General features: G+C 42.7%; 2 protein-coding genes across 11 annotated transcripts in view; one reads left to right on the top strand and one right to left on the bottom strand.

Annotated features, from left to right (window-relative positions):
- Positions 1-2,308, bottom strand: part of aplp2 (amyloid beta (A4) precursor-like protein 2) — a 49,896-nt gene extending 47,588 nt beyond the window's left edge. For 6 of the 7 annotated variants that reach the window (XM_067506739.1, XM_067506742.1, XM_067506740.1 and 3 more), the window contains exon 1: positions 1,986-2,307. In XM_067506739.1, the coding sequence (XP_067362840.1) occupies positions 1,986-2,057 (72 nt within the window). In that variant the 5' untranslated portion in view covers positions 2,058-2,307. Of the gene's footprint in view, positions 1-1,985 lie in introns of all 7 variants that reach the window. The other variant, XM_067506745.1, reaches the window with a different exon arrangement.
- Positions 2,309-6,565: 4,257 nt separating this feature from the next.
- Positions 6,566-17,883, top strand: prdm10 (PR domain containing 10). Of its 4 annotated transcripts, none has more exons than XM_067506689.1 (23): positions 6,566-6,745; positions 7,793-7,934; positions 8,372-8,533; positions 8,773-8,832; positions 8,922-9,026; positions 9,339-9,513; positions 9,767-10,008; positions 10,380-10,580; positions 10,905-10,977; positions 11,956-12,073; positions 12,182-12,296; positions 12,401-12,670; positions 13,047-13,391; positions 13,764-13,919; positions 14,000-14,188; positions 14,267-14,377; positions 14,860-15,060; positions 15,201-15,344; positions 15,423-15,593; positions 15,788-15,925; positions 16,129-16,303; positions 16,411-16,508; positions 16,917-17,883. In XM_067506689.1, the coding sequence occupies exons 2-23, from the start codon at positions 7,863-7,865 to the stop codon at positions 17,103-17,105; spliced, it is 3,510 nt and encodes a 1,169-aa protein (XP_067362790.1). In that variant the 5' UTR covers positions 6,566-6,745; positions 7,793-7,862; the 3' UTR covers positions 17,106-17,883. The 4 variants fall into 4 exon arrangements, with proteins under 4 accessions (XP_067362790.1, XP_067362789.1, XP_067362788.1 ...); XM_067506688.1 differs by having other exon boundaries at positions 6,567-6,745; positions 12,176-12,296; XM_067506687.1 differs by having other exon boundaries at positions 6,567-6,745; positions 12,176-12,296; positions 12,398-12,670.
- Positions 17,884-18,877: the final 994 nt, after the last annotated feature.

Raw genomic sequence — 18,877 nt, 5'->3', positions numbered from 1 at the left:
TGGATAGTCCCAAAAGGAAGAACTGCAAAACAAAAGAGGGCCATCCTGGTGCGACGACACCTCAACAATCAGGATTCAGGAAACAAAGGACGAGGTGAGAGGAGGCCGAGTGGGAATAAACCATCCCCGGCCGACAGTGAGCCCGTCTCCGATCGGCTCTCACCGGCTTGTAAATTCAAGCTCAAGGTGCAGGGGAGCGAGTGCAGTCAGCATGTCAAGCACGGCACGATCGGCCTCAGCTGTATATCCACAAGCTCATCAGCGGGGCCTCGTTTGCACACGCCAGCAGTTTCACTGACAAACAACAGCAGGCAAGCTGGATCGCGGATGTCCAGCTCTGACAAGGCTCAAACCACTGAGAATTACACAGGAAAGGCCAGCGCAGCTTTGGCTACCGTGTTATCCTGGCACTGTGTGAATCTGGTGTCGATTACTTTATACAGTTATTATTCCGTTTGTTCATATTCAAGTGTTTGTTTTTATAACTTCAGTACCACAGTTTCCTCCTTACAGGAAGTTGGAAGCAGTACAGGCAGAAATGAAAAAGGGGATATAAAAAGGGCCACATTCTATACATGTGATGTTTTTTACTGCTGTCCCTCAGGTGAAGCATCGATTGAACCACAAGTCCTCAGCGTGTGTGTTACAGCGAAGGTGCACACTAACCACCACACATTTCTCAATTTAATCTGTGTGACTAATCTGGAAAATTCACTGATTTCATCCATTAATCATCTGGGGAGAGTCTCTATCGATCAGCACGTCTATGTGGTTAAAAAGCCTGACTGAGGAGGCAATTGTTGCAACGGGGACCGGCCTTTGTAGGGAGCGCAGCAGCATAGATTTTGTTTGGGACATAATAACCATTATTTCCCCCCCAACACAATGCCAGCCAATACTGCCTCAAAATGGCAGATTTTTTTTTATTTCGGCACAAAAGCACGAGAGAGAGAAAGAGAGAGAGAGAATAATAACCACTTTGCAGGATGCACAGTGGTGCCATGAGATGTCTTGTTAAAATGTTCTGTCATGATTGCAAGAACACTGGTGTTTGCCCTGTGAGGGGACGGGGGAGATGAAAATGGGTGCGTTGTCATCTGATGACACACACAGGCCCGAGTGTCCAGGGACAATACCTGGTGAGGAAAATAGGACATGTAGGACAGTGACAGATGGACGTGGGTGCCACATTTTAGTGCTTTAAATTATAAAGAGACGACTGAAAGACACTAATGAGGAAGGACAGGGGGCTGTCTGCTAGCAGACATGCTCATCCTGCTGACAGGAAAAGGCCGAGTTTGTATACCCAGGTAAGAGGACTGCCTCCTGTGTGATAATACACACATTCATCACAGACATAGCCATTATGCAGCGCACAGCCAGCAGCATGATGGTGATCATTTCCAGAGGTCCTGTGCGTCCCCAGAGGCCCGACAAGACGCAGGTTGTCTTTCATTTGATCTCTGCAGCAAACCCTGCTATAATTCTTGCTACTGCACCTTCCGGTTCCACATTGTTTAACTGAATACCCCCCCCCCCCCCCCCCTCCTCCGGCCGACACACACACACACACACACACACACACACACACACCTGCAATCACAGCTGAAGAATGAAAGAAGGACGTAAGAGCAAAGCCATTAATATTTAACTGGATCTGATATTATATCAGCCTCCGTGAACAAATTTAAAGCCTTTGAAACTAAATCAAACAGACAACACGCATTACAGAAATCCTCACGCCACTTACGTGGGAATCATGTCTGGGAGAAGTATTAAAACCACGATAAACAGATTTGTGTGTTTTTTAAACGACACCAATCCAAATAAATCTAGTGTATTTGTTGCAGGATCAGCGACGTTGAACCAAATAAATGCCTCATGTGTGGAGAGGACAAATAGAGGCCGACTAGATCTGCTTCTTCATGATCGAGATCAGACCAGCGTGGCACAAACTCAATCAGGGAACATTTCAGATTACATACCTCGATGTATCCGGCCAGCGACGGGACCACAATGCCCAAAATCAGGACGGATAACGCTGGGACTGAACCCATCTTCCCGGATCTCAGCTTGTGCTGCGGCAGAGAACTTAGATCCTGGGAGCTTTACGCGTGTGAGCTGACGTCCGGGGAGAATAAAGTCCTTGGGAATAATCTGATAGTCGGTCCCGGAGAGCGAGACGCGTCCTGCTCTGCTTGTTTTGTTACCCGAGCGCCACGGAAAATGTTGGCGAGGGAGACTGGGAGTCGGTATCCTCTGCGAATGTGGACCGTGTGTCTGTGGCGCGACTGTCTCTGCCTCTGTTGCTGCCTCCTCCCTCCCCTGATTTATCTGATCCCCAGGGAAGCGCCAAGCGCCACCAAGCGGCCAGAAGCTGCACCGCACCTCCCCCCAGAACCGAGGCCCAGACACAAACCCTTCCACTGACACAGTGGGGTCAGTAACAGTAACGTGAAAATATAATAGCATCTGTTTCAGACGTACTCAGATTCCTGTGCACTTTGCTGCAATGTTGCTATTTCTCTCCTCTTTTTAAAAACGTGATTAAAGCGGAAATATTTCTTCTGCATTAGGGACCATCAGTATGCATCAGTGAGATGCATACTGGAAACCAGTTGGCCCCAGTTCAGAGTCGATGGGTTTGATTTTGAGGTGTGTCCTGCGTCTGTCTCCTTTGATTTGGTGTCGTGGCCGTGAGTTCTGTACTCAATTCTGGCTTTTCTGTCTTCAAAGTAGAAGCAGCCATTTTGTTCTGTTTACAATGCTTTATTTCATTGTTTAATTTGTAAGCACCATCATGAGGACAATCTGCTTTCTACTCTATACTGTAGAAAGTATGATGCTGGATCATTGCTTTGTGTTCTTGAAGGGTACATATTTTGCATTTGTGGAGTTAAAATTTGATAAAGTGTAGTAAATCACGCTCCCCAGAAGTCAATAAAGTGGTTTAAATGAGCTCCGCCTCAACCTGTGAAAATACAAAATATTCCACTGCAGCTGGAAGTTCTCAATTCAAAACACGGGAAGGTATTATGAACAAAATGTTTTTAAAGTACGAAAAGATAAAGTGCTCGTGGACACAAATATCCCTGTGACTGGTAAATCCCATTAGGATCTGAGTTAATGTGTACATTAATTAGTACAAGAAATACTTCCGTAGCTGGCAGTTGCTGATCTTTGCAGTTCAGTGCATCACATTTCATAAGAAGAGGGTAAACGTGCCACCAATTTTGCAGTCGTGCTGTAGGAATGCAGTCCCTACGGGACAGTTTTACCTTGTGGTATTGCCGACGTACTTCACTAAATTATCATGCTACATCTTTCAATATTGCTGAGCTAAATATCAGAATACTGCAACTTACATGAAATGTTTCAATTCACAACTTCTAAAATACGACTTGGCAAAAGGAAAACAAATTACTGAAAGAGCAGAAATAAAGGAGTGCAATGTAAATAAGTGAGAAGATACGGAATACAAGTACAGAACATGAATACAGTTTTGAGGGCTTTGCATGTGTGACTCTGTTATGTACGTTGCAATGAGACAGCTTTTATCTGCCAGCTCTATTGTAGAAAACATGTAATCAGCATACAAAAGATAATATGGTATAGATTAAACTAGAGCAGGGTCTAGTGAACATTTTCATTATTGAAAGATTATTCCAAATGATAGTGAAAGAAAAAACAAAAGTCCAAGGTTGTTTCTTCAAATGTCTTACTCTGAAAGGGATGGTTTTTGATTTTATATATATATATATATGTGTGTGTGTGTGTGTGTGTGTGTGTGTGTATTTTACTAACAATATTTGAATCTATCCATCCATTATTTGTAGCTGCTCATCTTGTTTAGGTCGCATGGGGCTGGAGCCTATCCCAGCTGTCACTGGGCAAGAGGCAGGTTACTTCCTGGACAGGTCTCCAGTCCATCTTAATTCCTGAATATATTTCTTTACTTCAGTTATATAAGAATATGAAGAGGTGTTTTGGTCCACACTTGTCTTAGCTCAAAGGGTGCAGAAAACGCTAAAAGTGCTTGCTTTGGGTGAAAATTAGGGAGAGGTTTTTTCAGATTTTTTTTTTTCAAAGAAAAGTTTTTCTTTTCTTTGTATGTTGGACTTCCAAATTCAGTGACCTTAATAAAGATTGAACCTGCACCCCTTAAAATGTAAAAGCACCTATCAACTAACAGGAGCTAGGTGTAGAAAAACACACTTGAGCATAAGGCTTTGAGTATTTACTCTAAGTGCGGGACTTCAAACTTCAATCCAGTGTCTGATTGATGCCCAGACTTCAAAGCATAAAAGCAGTCCTTTAACAATAGGAACTATTTGACCAAATACACGAGAGCTTCATGTCTTGGAGCGTTTGACTCCTTTGGACGTTGGACAACGCTTGAACTCTTGACCTTAAATCTTCTAAACTGTCCTATGACTCCTCGGGTACCTGTTCGGCAGTGGTTCGTCGAGCTTCTGTGTCTGTCCTCTGATAGACACAAACGTCCTCTTCAAAATTTCCAACATTTCTGTAACCCTCTGAGCTCTTTGATCAGAACTTTCCATCCTGCATTTCTTAGAGGCCTCACTTTGGTGCACAAAAATATCCAGGCAGTCCTATGGCACAATGAGCTATTTATCTTAGTCTTATTCTTTTTCACGGAGCTTTTGACTGTCTTTTGGGTTGAAAGAAAATGTGGGGTGACCTTTAGCGGATCCTTTAGGCCAAGTTGAAAGGCATCGGAACAATAGAAATCCCTAAATCTAACCTTAACCCAAATCTTAAAACTCAAACTCTCCCCAAATTGCCCGAAATAAATGAACAAAGTAGGACATGTCACCTCCTGCACTTTTTGATTACATTGTGTTTTACCCACCTCATTTGTTTCCTACTAGATTGTATTTTGAAACTCTCTCTGATGGCTTATTTTAAAAAAAAGCATCATGTAAGATTCATTTTTGCTTCAGGCAGGGCACTCTGGGTGGTTATTATTTTTTGAAACATCAGCTGGATTTGCACATGTTGTGTCTAATCTCGAGACATGACAATTTGTTCAATCTGTTTTGTTTTTATAAGCTCACTGAGAACACGCCAAGCTCTTAAAAGTGCACTGTTCGCACCAGGTTTCCTCAGACACCTCCTGCAGAACAACTGCTTTGTTTTTCTGATGCGTTGTCTAAAAAAGATTGGGTGAACTTTTGAATAATATAAATTTTTTCTACCTCTTTTGTAACGCTTAAGAAGATATATTAATAATAACACCGGTGCCATTTTTTAACTTTAATGTTTGAATCACTTAAACAATCAAAAGTTAAAGAAAAAACATAAAAAGTCATTTTAGTTTGATGCGCTTATTCCAACATTGCTGCATTTTATTTTTAGATAGTAGAAACCAGACCACTACAGGTGACAGCACAGACCCTCTTCGATGATCTCACACATTCATTAAGTTTGATTAACGTGCTCTCTGTAATGTTTGAGTCAAAGATTAACCATTTATCCCTTTTTCTCAACACCAGAGTTTGAAATTTGCAATAACAAAATTATAGGTGGTGTGTATCCTTTCCATGCAATGACAGCCTCAAGAAATCACAGACAATCAATTAATTTCTTCTATTCTGAAGTTGTTTAGTTAGTAGAAATAAAAAAGGAGCTATATATCAGTGAAATTAAACTATTTAAAAGGAAAAATGTATACAAATGTACAAAAATATGAAACGTATTCATTCCAAAGGTCTGGTGTAAACTTCCACATCCTTCAAATGTGAAATTATAGCAGTTAGTATTTATGAAAGAAATAAGGGCCAAAGATTTGTGTTTTTATAAAGGCTTAATGTGGAGCAAAAAATAGGAAGTGGTAAAAATGGAGCTGAATTTAACCACTTTATGGACCAACAGCTGGTTAATACACAGTGACACATCATTATTTGTTAGTTGAAAATATTTTGTATGAAAACACTACATTTTCAAAGTAAATTTAACTTAAAGTATTGGAGTAAAAAGGGCAGCATTTCTCTCTAAATTGTAATGGATTCAAAGTAAAAGCATAAAATGGAAGTACTTAACTAAAGTACAAGTACCTAAATAAAATAAATGGTTACTGAAAGATCCAAAGAAAATAATCCTGGTATTACATTTCCTGTTGTACTATCTAGTGGGAATTCTAATCGTGCACTCAAATAAGCAAATAGCTTGAGAGTGGAAAGTGGGAAAAATGGCAAAATATTTAGTAAAGTGATTCAGATATACGCAGGTCTGTGCATTTCTAAACTATATACAATCAGTTCAATTGGCAACAGGTGAACGCCAGTCACGTTCTAGGCTAATCACAAGAAAAATGAATGCAAACAGGATACACCTGACAAACTGGGGTGTCACCACAAAGAGTGTGAAGATTTGTGTATTGATTTAAAATACATGAGCAAAAAACAAACAAACCCCAAAACATTTCAAGTGCCAACGATCTCCACTTTTATTATTAATATTAACACAAAATAAGAAAAACAAACATTGGAATAATGGCATTAACGCTAAATAATCAAACGTTTTGGATGTTAAACCATCTCGTTATTGAAACCATCTTTATAATCTGCGTGTGGTTGCGGCAAGTTCAGAAACAGTTTTAAAACATCGTACGTCGCTTTTGCTCCAGTAACTAACAACCAATCAGAAGCCACGTTCGTGCGTGTTGCTAGGCAGATTATGTTAATATATGCAATGCGGCCATCTCTGCAGCTACCATTCTGAGGTAAGAAGAACTTGTACGTTTTGCACAAAATGTAAGAAAACCAGGCATTCCTTCAACATATTTTCAGTAGCGCAACTGTTTGTGATCTTTCTGTTAACATGAATTAAATGTGCCAGTTGATTTAGCGCATTTGTACCGCTGGAAAATATGAATATTTTTTCTTAGTGTCTCTTCGAATGCGGTTGTTGTTGTTAGTCCCACCCAAAATGGAGCCTGGTCTTCCTTGTTCACGGTAGACTTAAAGGGCTGGGCTCAACTAGAATGGGGGGACGGGTGGAAATACCCAAACAATCGAGGCCTTTGCCGCCTTGAAACCCACCTTTGTTCAAAATCGCTGAATGTGGTTCAAGCTCTGGAGCCTGACAACTTATGTTTTTCTTCAAGGTCGGCGTTACAGTGCTACTATATGGCCGTAATGCTAATGTTGCGGTGCGGTAAATGCCCGGGTTTCTACGGCGCAGGTTTTTGTGGTATAGTCCGGTTGGGACTGAGAACCTGCGGGGTTAAAATGGGGGGGATTGGAATTATTATTGATTATACCAACTACATTTCTGAATGAGTTCATTCTGTCGTGACATTCTAGCGTGGCTTTTGTCCCCATAGCCGGTTGTATTTAGACGCCGTTTTTCCGGCGGCCTGGTGAGCAATCGCTTACCGCGTTTTCTCTCGTACCCCCGCTGAGAGGCTTGTGTGGCCGCTCTGTGCAGAAACACACACGCGGCTTTATTTTGGCGTGCAAGTCCCGTCAGCCCAGGCTGACTGAGTCCCGACAGCCAAAACATGTCTCTCAGTGGACGCAGGGGGTTGAATTCAGAGCCACTCTATCCTGAGATGGCTGCTACAGTGTCCCCTGCCTGGTATACAAAATTACTACGAGGCTCCACCATCCATCCATTCAGATCATTCACAGCGTTTACAGAAATTCCCATAATGTTGATTTCAGACGTGCATGAAGCACAGCCATGTGTCTTTTATTATGAGCCTTTATCCTCGTGTTTCATTTTTATTATTAATCACTTCGTCCAAATCCTCTTGTGTGCATTACAGGCGCCCCTGGCAGTCTCAGGAGTGAAGTGATAAGTGACGTGGTTGGCGACAGGCCTGCCACTGTGCTGCTATGGAGACGAAGCAGGAACCCTCTGCTGTGTGGAGTCAGACAGATAACAATGATTCAGGCAATGCCACACAGGTCTGTCTTCCTGCTTTTATAGTTTTAGTTAAAGCCAAGTTTTTTCTTTCTTTCTTCTGTTTTCTTCAAAAGAGTGGTTCCTCACAATTCGACTCGATGAGGATGTATGCTCTTCATTATTTGCTCACTACTTACATATAGTATAGCACTGTACAACACCTTTAGTCAATTTAGATGTTTAGACTCTTATCCATCACCCGATACCATCAGCAAGATGGATCCTAACTTCATTCTGCTGCAGGACAATGAATCCAAACAGAAAGCCAAAGCCTTGATGAACTATTTTGAATGACAAGTAGAGCAAGGAGCCTTGCAACAGATGGTTTGCTCCCTAGAGTGTCTCGATCTCTGGAGTCCCGGTGGGATTCCATGAAGAGACCGAAGACATTGGGACCGTTTAAATCACATATTAGCTTTGAATATGTATTGTGTTGCAGGTGCATTTTGAAGGTGGCACAGTGGCTCAGATAGTGTACAGTGGAGATCAGGTGGACCGGGGACAGCAGCAGGTGGTGTATACAGCAGACGGGAACTCTTACACCTCAGTAGAGTCTGCAGAGCACACACTCGTCTACATACATCCTGCTGATGGCACTCAGGTAAGAAGAGGTCTTATTTAGTGCTACATGTTTTGAGCTTTGTAGCAAAACCACTTCCGCTCAAAGACCTTGTGTTGGGTTAAGTTTTTCTTTGTGATCCTTTTAAAAATATGTTATCAGCCTCAAACCTTGCAAGATTTTCTATTTTTTTCCATAAAAATTTGGAAGCATCTGATTCGTGTGTAAAATAGTTCCTCTCGACACTTTTGTTATAAGCGTATTACATTTTTGTATTTCAGACTGTATTTGCTGATCAGCCACAAGTTGCATATATTCAGCAGGATGGTTCAACTCAACAGGCAAGTGCACTGGACACGGTCATGTCATTACTTGGCTCTCTGCCACATTGTTTTTACACAACCCGAGAGCAACTGAATATCATTTGCAGGTCACAGTTTTGCTGCCCAGCGGACAGAACATGAATACTGCCAATCTGCATGTTCTCAGTAATGTCGCAGAGGCGCCGCAAGCCATCCTGGAGCCAGTTTCCCAGGTTCGGACATCCATTATGTGCAGCTGTTCACTTTTTGCAACACACTCTAGCATATAGAAGGGAAAGTAAGCTAACATTTGCACAAATTGTTTTACATTGTATTTGCACAACAACAGGCCCCAGAAACAAAGTCTTTAGCAACAGCACTTGGTAACTGTTTGATATTTTGATATCAGTACCTTCTGAAAATAATAGTGAGTGTCTTTTGACAACACGTTAGTTTCGACATCCACAAAAAATTGTAAATAAATAGTAAAGATTGACAGAACTGTCGAGGGGAGTATTAACTTCAAGAAATGATTAAAAACACAGGAGCAGCTGTCTGTTTCCAATTCACTCAACTCGATGGGAGACATCGTAGACCCTCCCACGAGTCCTCTCGGGGCCACAGACTCCACTGATGACACTGACGAAGATGAGGATGAAGACTCTGAGATGGATGACTGGGAGCCTCGCCAGCCTCAAGCATTTAACCCTCACAGCCTCTGTGAGTAACGTCCCTGTTCATTCTGTCCCAACTCTCTGTAGAGCAGAAAACTCTAAAGTACAAAAGGTAGAAATGACCATTGATGAAATAAACATTCTTTTTGACAAGAATTTAAGAATAGACACTGCACATTGGTTATGTTTCTTGCAGAGCTGTTGTATTGGACTGTCTATAAGACTGTTGGGTCACATTATCCTATTTAATGTCTTGTTGCAATTATGTATAAGTTATTTCCCTTTTTGTGTCCCATTAGGGTGTGAGGAGTGTAATAATGCTAACCCCACTGTGTGTCAGAAGCACGGCGCTCTGCACCCAATCCCCAACCGGCCGGTTATGTCTAAGGCGCGGGCCAGTCTGCCTCTGGTCCTCTACATCGATCGCTTCCTGGGAGGGGTATTCTCCAAGAGATGCATCCCAAAGCGCACGCAGTTTGGTCCTGTGGAGGCCCCGCTGGTTCCTCAGAGTGAACTTCAGGACCACTACATTCACCTGAAAGTAAGTCAGGACACATTGCTGTCTTAAGCCCTTCAGGTGTGACATATTTATTTTGGGGTTTGTCTGCACTCAAGTAAAATGTTCATGTAAAAATTCGCCTATCCTCTGCCATTGTTTATAACTAAATTGCCATTTGAAATCATGTATATCTATAGGAATGCGTCCTGGTGTCATTAGTATTCTGTGGTATAAAATAATTGCAGAGTTGTGGAAGTGTTACTTTACCAACAGCTGAAAGTAAATAGGGCAAGAGTTATTATTGTAGTATCGTAATTAACAGGAAAATGCATGTTGAAAACGTTGCGTATGTATCAGCATGTGCAGACTGGAATATTCACTGCCATTACTATTTTTTTTGCCTATTGCCTTAGCTGTGCATGTTGGATGCAGAGAAGGATGAAGAGAAGTCTGGTGACATGTGGTTGGACCTTTCTGATGAGGACAGCTGTAACTGGATGATGTTTGTGAGACCTGCGCAGAACCACCTGGAGCAGAACCTGGTGGCCTATCAATATGGCTCAGAGATATATTACACCACCATCAAGAACATCCAACCTAAACAAGAGCTTAAGGTTAGTCGTGTGTAGTGCTGGTTGTTGTGTTGTATGGACTTATTTGTTCTGCTGTATATGTGGCTATTCGTGCTTTTCCAGGGGATGTGCTCCATTCATCCCTGTTTTCGTATCAGCAGGCAGCTCTTGCTAAGAGAAAAGTTGTTAAAAGTTTCCTGCCAGTACCCAACAGACAGGCAAAGTTAAATATTACATAAGAGGAAGTTCAGTCCAGTTCATTCCAGCAACAGTTCCTCGTTAGCTGGTGGAGGTGTCGCACAGCTAAAAGAGAAGTGAATCGGTCCCATTGAATATTGCTATGATAGATGATCTTCCCTTCTACAGGTGTGGTACGCAGCATCGTATGCAGAGTTTGTACATCAAAAGATCCACGATGTTACGGAAGAAGAGCGGAAAGGTGAGTCTCAGCACTCCATGCGTCTGTTTATGATTGAGTGGGTCTCTTGTATTTTTTTGAAATTTTATTTTAAACCTTTTACAAATCTTTAAGCAGATTAAGACAAACAACACAGCTGTGATAATCCACAGCTTGCCAACATAAAACACAAACCCCCCTAAAGATTGTTGTTTGTTGCTCTTGAAATGCAACATATTAATGAGTCCAAGATTGTCCTTCGTGCAATAGTCCAGGGGTTAGAAGCAGATAATTGCCTTAGATGAAGAGAAGGTGGCAGGTCCAGTAAAAAGATTAGCTACACTGAGAAGTACATTTTTATTTTGAATAAAGAGGCTGAAAAGTCCAGAGGGTCCATAAGTACATATGTTTGAATGATTTATTAAAAAATAGTAATTGAAAGTTGAAACAAGAAAACAGTTGAAGACAAACGTTGTCTAACAGGCGGGACAATGCTTTGAGTTTCTGATGTGATCATTGAAAGGCCTCCGGACTTTCAGAAATTTATTGCGGGAAACAGAAAAAGTGAACCTGATCTCCTCAAAAAGGGGGCAGGCAATTTTGTAACTGAGCCACTTATGAAAACAGGTTGGGAGAAGCAGGCTTCCATTCTTTCTTTTCGCTACCACTATTCCAAAGATAAGGGCCTGCTGCACCTCGTAAGGGTCCTAAAAGTCCTTGAACACCCCAGCAAAGCAAAAAACCAATCTGGGGCAATCTGCCTCTCGTATGCTGTACTAAATAAATCCAATATTTCCTTCCAGAATGTTTGTAACTTTTTACATGACCAGAACAAGTGATATAAAGTTCTTATTAGATTTACACTTGTCACATGTAGCTGAAACTGCTGGGAAAATCCTATTTAGTTTGGTTTTGGACAAATGCCATGCGTGACCTCAAACCGTATGAGGTGACGACGTGATGCTCTCAAGACCCTCACCCCAATGTCCTTCCTTTTTTTTTTTTTTTTTTTTTATTTAGTGCTCCGGGAGCAAGAAAAGACTTGGCCTTGCTATGAGTGTAACCGCCGCTTTGTGAGCTCTGAACAACTGCAACAACATCTCAACATACACGATGACGAGTTAAACTCCGTGAACAGGTGACACCGCTCTTCCCCCATGACCTCATCTTACATGTTCTCTTTTACGTCGCCCACATTAGAGCCTATATTTCCCTGTTCACTCCTTCTTTACTCTCTCAGATCCAGAGGCCGGGGCCGAGGAAGAGGCAGGAAGAGATTTGGGACGGGAAGAAGACCGGGGTGCCCACCTAAATTTATACGTTTGGAGGCACCGATAGATGCCAGTGGGGACAACATAACAGTAAGGGTCACCTGAGTTTTTGTATTTTTTTTAAACATGCAGCTAAAAACCTGAACATTGCACATCATTGTTTGTTTGCATGTTTCCATTTATTGAATGAGGAGATGCTGGAACTGACGGAGAAGCAGCCACTGGAGGAGCAAGTGGAAGGGTGTCAGAATGGGCTGAAGGTAGCAGAAATGGAGCTGGAGGCAGAGACTGAGACTGAGGCCAAAAGTCAGCTAACACCTCCTGCAGGGGAACTCGTCCCAGAGTCTGTCACCGCACCCTCCAACGTGGACCTGCCGGTTCCACTGAAGGAGGACCCCGCACAGAGCAGCCATTCGGATGCACACCTCACATCTCAGGACATGCGCCGTGCCAAGAGGATACGGGTAAGGAGGGAGACTCTCTGTTCCCTAAAATGCAGCAGTGTTTTCTTAGATTTGGCTTTTTGGCATCATGGTGTCTATGATTTTTTATTTACAACCATGTGTCTCTCTTCCTCAATGCGTGCTTCCTTCAAAGACGGATGTGCAGGTAGGTGTGAACTCGTGGATGGCAGAAAAAAAACATGAGGCTCAATGAATCTTTGTATCTCGTCCCATGGCGTTGATATTTGTGCAACATTTCAGGATAAGCCCCCTCCCGTACAAGCCATTGCATCCCTCAGCTACTTCCTGTGTCAGCAGATCCAAGGTGGAAAACGCTGATTGACTGACTGATGGGGTTTTATTTCCCTTTTTTTGCTTTCTGTCTTCTCCATCTCAGAATGCAGCGCTGCATCATCTTTTCATCAGGAAGAGTTTCCGTCCGTTTAAATGCAGCCACTGTGGCAAGGCCTTCCGGGACAAAGACAAGTTGGATCAACACCTGCGAGTCCATGGCTGGGATGCCTACACCTTTTCCTGCCACATTTGCAGCAAGAGCTTCATGAGTGACTCAGCCCTGGAAGACCATCTATTGGTGCACACAGAGAATCGCTCCTATCCCTGTCACCTGTGCTCGGAAAGCTTCGAAAAGCTGGACTTGCTCAAAGATCACGTAGGGGTGCATGCTGTGGACGGTTGCTTCACCTGTCCCTCCTGCAAGAAGACCTTCACGGACTTCATTCAAGTGAGTTCCAAATGTGCCTTAACTTGAGCTTTTGATAATCCTGACCAGAGAACAATTGTCTCTTTAAGTGTGTGAAAACATTGTAATTCACATTTAGACATTGTACCCACAGCTGCACATTTGTTTAATATATTGATTTTATTCAGCGTTTTTTAGCCGTTGTGTGAAACATTGGACAGAACTTGTGTAAAACCTATTTTATATATTTCATTCAAGCCATTGTAAATGTATCTATTATCTAATCCGGATTTCTTTTCTTTTTTTTTTCACAAAACTACAGTCACAGGTCGTAGTATAACTTAGCAAATTATACTCTAGTTTAAAACTGTAAATTTGCTCAGTTTTCAGTTTACAAAATGTTGTCTGTCTTAGATGAAGAAGCACATCCGCTGCTTCCATTCAGAGAAGATTTTCCAGTGCCCAGACTGTGAAAAAGCCTTCTGCAGACCAGACAAGCTGCGGTTGCACATGTTACGCCACTCGGACCGTAAAGACTTCCTATGCTCAACGTGTGGGAAACAATTCAAGGTAAGATGAACTCCGAGATCCTCGTTGTTGGTTTAGTGCCTATTTCCCCACGTGACACCTCCTTTTTCCTTGGCATTAAGAGAAAAGATAAGCTGCGGGAACACATGCAGCGCATGCACAACCCTGATAGAGGACGGAAGGAAAGAAAGAAAGCTGACCGTAACCAACGCTCCAAAAACCTCAAACTGAAGATGTCCACCACCGACTTTGAGAGCTTCATGTTCAAATGCAGAGTGTGCATGATGGGATTCAGACGCAGGGGAATGCTGGTGAGCAAGGACCCACAGAAAGCTTTTATGTGCTGATAATAAATTCCACCGGACTCACCGATATTTTTACGGTTACAGGTGAATCATTTGTCCAAGCGTCATCCAGAGATGCGTATTGATGATGTGCCTGAGCTAACGCTGCCAATTATCAAGCCTAACAGGGATTACTTCTGCCAATACTGTGACAAGGTTTGTTTTTCCCCATCCTGTCATTTCCTCAGTGCCTTTTGGACGAGACTCATAATACATTTACACGCCAACCTACTGTGGTGGAGGGCTATGAGTGTCCTAGTGATCCTGGGAGCTTTGCTGTCTGGGTGCGGTGTAAACTAGGTAGTGGGCAGGGTTGAGGGCCTAGTCATGTGGGTCTTGGCTCATTTTGCTATAAAGGAGCCAAGTGATGTAGTTTGGAGTGTCTTACCAGGATGCCTTCAATTGGAGGTTTTCTAGGCACAGAGTGCAGAACCAGAATAGGTGTACTGGCCTGAGACCTCCTCAGGATCCCCCAGGAGGAGCTGGAGAACATAGCTTTGTAGAAGGATCTTTCTTACTTTATCAAGCCTGCTGCCCCCCTGAGCTGACTTTGATAAGGGGCAGAAAATAAATGAACGTGATCGAAGGAGACCGGCCTTCAGTATGGAAGTCCCCCTAATCAGCTGATCTCTGTTCAGGTGTACAAGAGTGCCAGTAAGAGGAAAGCCCATATACTGAAGAACCACCCGGGTGCAGAATTGCCTCCTAGTATCCGTAAGTTGCGCCCTGCTGCTCCTGGAGAGCCAGACCCTATGTTGAGCACGCACACCCAGCTGACTGGCACCATCGCCACCGCACCAGTCTGCTGCCCACACTGTGCCAAACAGTACAGCAGCAAGGTTAGTGTGCAGCTTCATGATCTGGAAAGCTTCACAGGAAATTCATGTAGACATTTCTGTATTGCAATGATTCACAGGTCTGTGCTGTGTCTGACAGTGTCAGAGCCCATCTGATAAACTACTGTGTGTTTGTGTGTCAGACTAAGATGGTTCAGCACATCAGGAAGAAGCATCCAGAGTTTGCGCAGCTTGCCAACACCATCCAGCCACCTCTGACAACAGCTGTAATCAGTGGTACTCCTGCAGTCATCAGCACAGACGGGACTACAGCTGAGGCTGTGGTGGTAAGAAAAAGTCACTGCCATGCCATAAAAATGTTAAGCAGACAAAAAATCTAACTGCATTGTTTCTTTTCCCCACAGACGACAGATCTGCTCACCCAGGCCATGACCGAGCTTTCCCAAACGCTGACCACAGACTACCGAACGGCCCAGGGAGACTACCAGAGGATCCAGTACATCCCTGTCTCTCAGGCAGGAGGCAGCCTGCCACAGGCGCCGCACATTCAGCTGCAGGTGGTGCAGGTCGCTCCGGTAAGATCCTCAGTCTAATCCAGGACATGGATCTAGTTTTGCTTTGGTTTTAAATCTCTTTTTAAACCTGTGGTGTATCAGGAGGAAGCTGGTTTAGCATCTGAACATTGAGTCTTATATATTATATATTAAAACGCATTTGATGTCATTTTTATGTTTTTTTAAGCATCAACCCTGTTGTCCGTTATTCACAGGCTTCGTCCCCAAATTCTCAGCATCCAATAGTAGATGTGAGCCAGCTCCATGACCCTCATGGCTACAGCCAGCACTCCATCCAGGTACAACACATCCAGGTCACCGAGCCCTCAAGCACAGGACAAGGTGCAACCCAGGTAAATCATAACACTACCTCTGGGGTTAATATGAAATGAATAAATATTTTATGGCCCATTTCGTTAGAAAGAATCTCGAAATCCCCACGTTATTAGCAGTGTCTAATTCTGAAATGTCACGGTCTGTGGGGACATGTTGATGAGACTCTGTAATCCAAAAGATGTTGACACTTGATAACAAAACACCCTTCTTCCTCTTTCAGGTTACTGGCCAGCCTCTAAGCCCGACCTCCCAGCAAGCTAGTCAGGAGCTGAGCCCTGCCCAGCTGACGCCAGTGACCTTAACTCAGAGCCACACTCTGCAGACCAGCAGCACCCAGCAGCAGGGGACTGTGCAGCATGCCTACATACCCGGGAACTGGAACTACCGAGGCTACCGTGAGTCCCACAAACGCGCTTCCGTATCAGCCAATCTGTATACTTTCTGAAGGCCCGACGTTATAAATTCCCTGTCAGTTTGATATTTTCCAATCTTACTTTTCCAGCATCTGAGATCCAGATGATGGCTCTACCTCATGCACAGTATGTTATAGCTGAGACCAGCACACCTGTATCTGGAGTCAACAGCAACCAGGTGAAAACGGTGAGTGAATGTTGTTGTCTGACACCTGATTGGAAGACAACACTGCAAATTACAGTGGGTAAAGCTCACTGCAACTGATAAATGTGAGAAGGTTTTTTTTTTTTTTTTACATCTATATCTAAATATTGCTGTATGCCACTTTTTTTTCTATTCATATTCAATGCACAAGAATAAAATCCTGACGCTTGAGAACTGCATGTTTATTTTATTGAAAGATATAATTTTAGCACAAATAAATGTTAAAAGGGGTTTAAAATAGTGTATTTCAGCATTTTGTGTGTCTACACTTCTACCGTAATGTGACTCCTACATTGTTGTTGTTGTTGTTGTTTGAATTGAACGTTTTGTTTTATTGTGAACTGAAACGTTACTTGTTGCCCCGATGACATTCTTGTCCCTGTCCTGCAGACGCACTACGTTATCTCCGAGGGTCAAACCGAACCGGACACAAAGCAGAGTGTTCCCCAGAGCACGAGCCAGGCCCACACTGAACACCTGGAGCAGCAACCAGCCAATCAGCAAGCCACCACTCAGTACATTATCACTACAACCACCAATGGCAGTGGCACTAGTGAAGTTCATATCACAAAACCCTGAAGTGGACAGTGGTGAACTGTCTAAACCCAGTGCAGATCCACAGGCTGCTGCTGCATGTCGATTTCAGCAGCTTGTACGCACACGAATGAACTGACGCACAGTCACACGGAGAAGGACGCAGACTTGGGGAAATGCAGAGCTAAAATGCAAATGAACAAATGACCAGCACAGTTTTATGTGTCTGTAAATTAGTGGAAAGTCACAAAAAACAGAATCTATACAAACATACACGGAATATTAAGACGGTTTTGGAAAGTGTAGTTGTTCGGAAACGATTTCATCATTTGCATCAAACTGATGGAACTGTGACTAGGATTATATCAAATACAGGGTTTCTGTGCGAGTTTAAGGATGGAAAACGAGCGCGATCCCTTTTAAAATCCAAATAAGGTTTGTTGCTCAGCCTTTAAGCAGGTTCGGATGCCCATTTTACAGATTTTCAAAAGTTACGTGTTTCTGGAAGTTCTGTACAGTATTTGTAAGTTGAAGCCTAAAAAGAAATAGAGAACTTTAAAAAAAATGTGAAGAAATACTGTATAAAACTTTCCTGCAGCAGAGGTCTTTATGTTTTTGCACCTGTAGTATTGTATACTGAACATATTGTCATGTGACTTTTTTTTTTTCTCCATGCATTTTTTTTTCCCTTGTTTTTATTCAGTGCTGGATTGTCCTAATTTCCCTCGAACGAGAATATTTAATTTTTCTTTGTCATTGCCACAATTGCGAGACCTACGTGTGTGTGTGGGTGTGTGTATGTGTGTGGATTTGTTTTTTTTGTTTTAGTAAAATCTAGAAAAGCAAACAGGGATCATGAATTTGTCACAGCATTTTGTTGAACAAGGTTCATTTTTATCGATACAGTTAATTGCAGACTTATTGGTGACATATCCATAAGGTGGGTGGAAGGAGGGTGAGAAATTAGGGGCACTGAGATAATGAGAAAAGGGGGAAAAAAAACAACAAATAGCAAAAAACAAGATTTTCCCATTTACCTCAGCAAAACAGACCTTTAAAGTTTAAAATGCCTTTTTATTCCATTAAATTTTGCCAGTAAAATATTTAAGAACTCGACATTTTTTTTATATTCCAAGATCAACGGCTTTTGGCTTGTCCCTTCAGGGGTCGACACAGCGGAATGTGGGGTGACGTTGATGCGTTTCACACTACACGATGCTTGCTGGCTGCATGGTGGGGCCACACCTGGTGGGGATTTGAACCTGCGGACTTCCAAACCCAGTGCTCTACCACTGATCCACCAGGCCCCTCGACATGTTTCACCTTAACCAACACAAAGTGAAAATGGTTAAATTGAGGGTGGGTTTTCACTGTGAGTTGTTCTATCGTAGTTTAGGATGGAAACTAGTAAGTGATCTCATCAGTGTCATAGACTTAAGTTGGCAGAGCTGAAAACGTGTGACAGTTATCACCATCAGCAAGGCGCCTCTGCTGCAGCTTGTTTACCATCATGGCAACACACATTAATGCAGCAAAATGAGTTAATGTGGACATAATTTATGTTGCTCCATGACAAATTGTACAATGTAAAAATATATATAGAAGGAATATTATGAATACAGCGATTCCCATTATTGTCCTTTGGTCTGCGGGCTGAGGAAATAAAATTATTTTATATGTGTACACTGTGTACATCCTCTGACGTAGTGTGTGTGTGTAGGTTCATTTGAGTTTTTAATTGTGGACACGTCCTGCTTGTTTTTAACTGCTAGATGGCAGCATAGCCTCAGAAATCCGAAACAAATCCTACAGCATCT

The sequence above is a fragment of the Channa argus genome, chromosome 6 (assembly GCF_033026475.1).
Source record: "Channa argus isolate prfri chromosome 6, Channa argus male v1.0, whole genome shotgun sequence".
Taxonomy (NCBI): domain Eukaryota; kingdom Metazoa; phylum Chordata; class Actinopteri; order Anabantiformes; family Channidae; genus Channa; species Channa argus.
Note: the sequence above shows the minus strand (reverse complement) of the source record. Positions and strands in the feature narration are given on the sequence as shown.

Bases quoted from the DNA above. Each gene is read 5' to 3' on its own strand.
- prdm10 (XM_067506686.1), top strand. From the start codon at position 7,863: ATGGAGACGAAGCAGGAACCCTCTGCTGTGTGGAGTCAGACAGATAAC. The intron at 10,581-10,904 runs GTTAGTCGTGTG...TCCCTTCTACAG, and splicing joins AACCTAAACAAGAGCTTAAG to GTGTGGTACGCAGCATCGTA. The intron at 13,392-13,763 runs GTGAGTTCCAAA...TGTCTGTCTTAG, and splicing joins CCTTCACGGACTTCATTCAA to ATGAAGAAGCACATCCGCTG.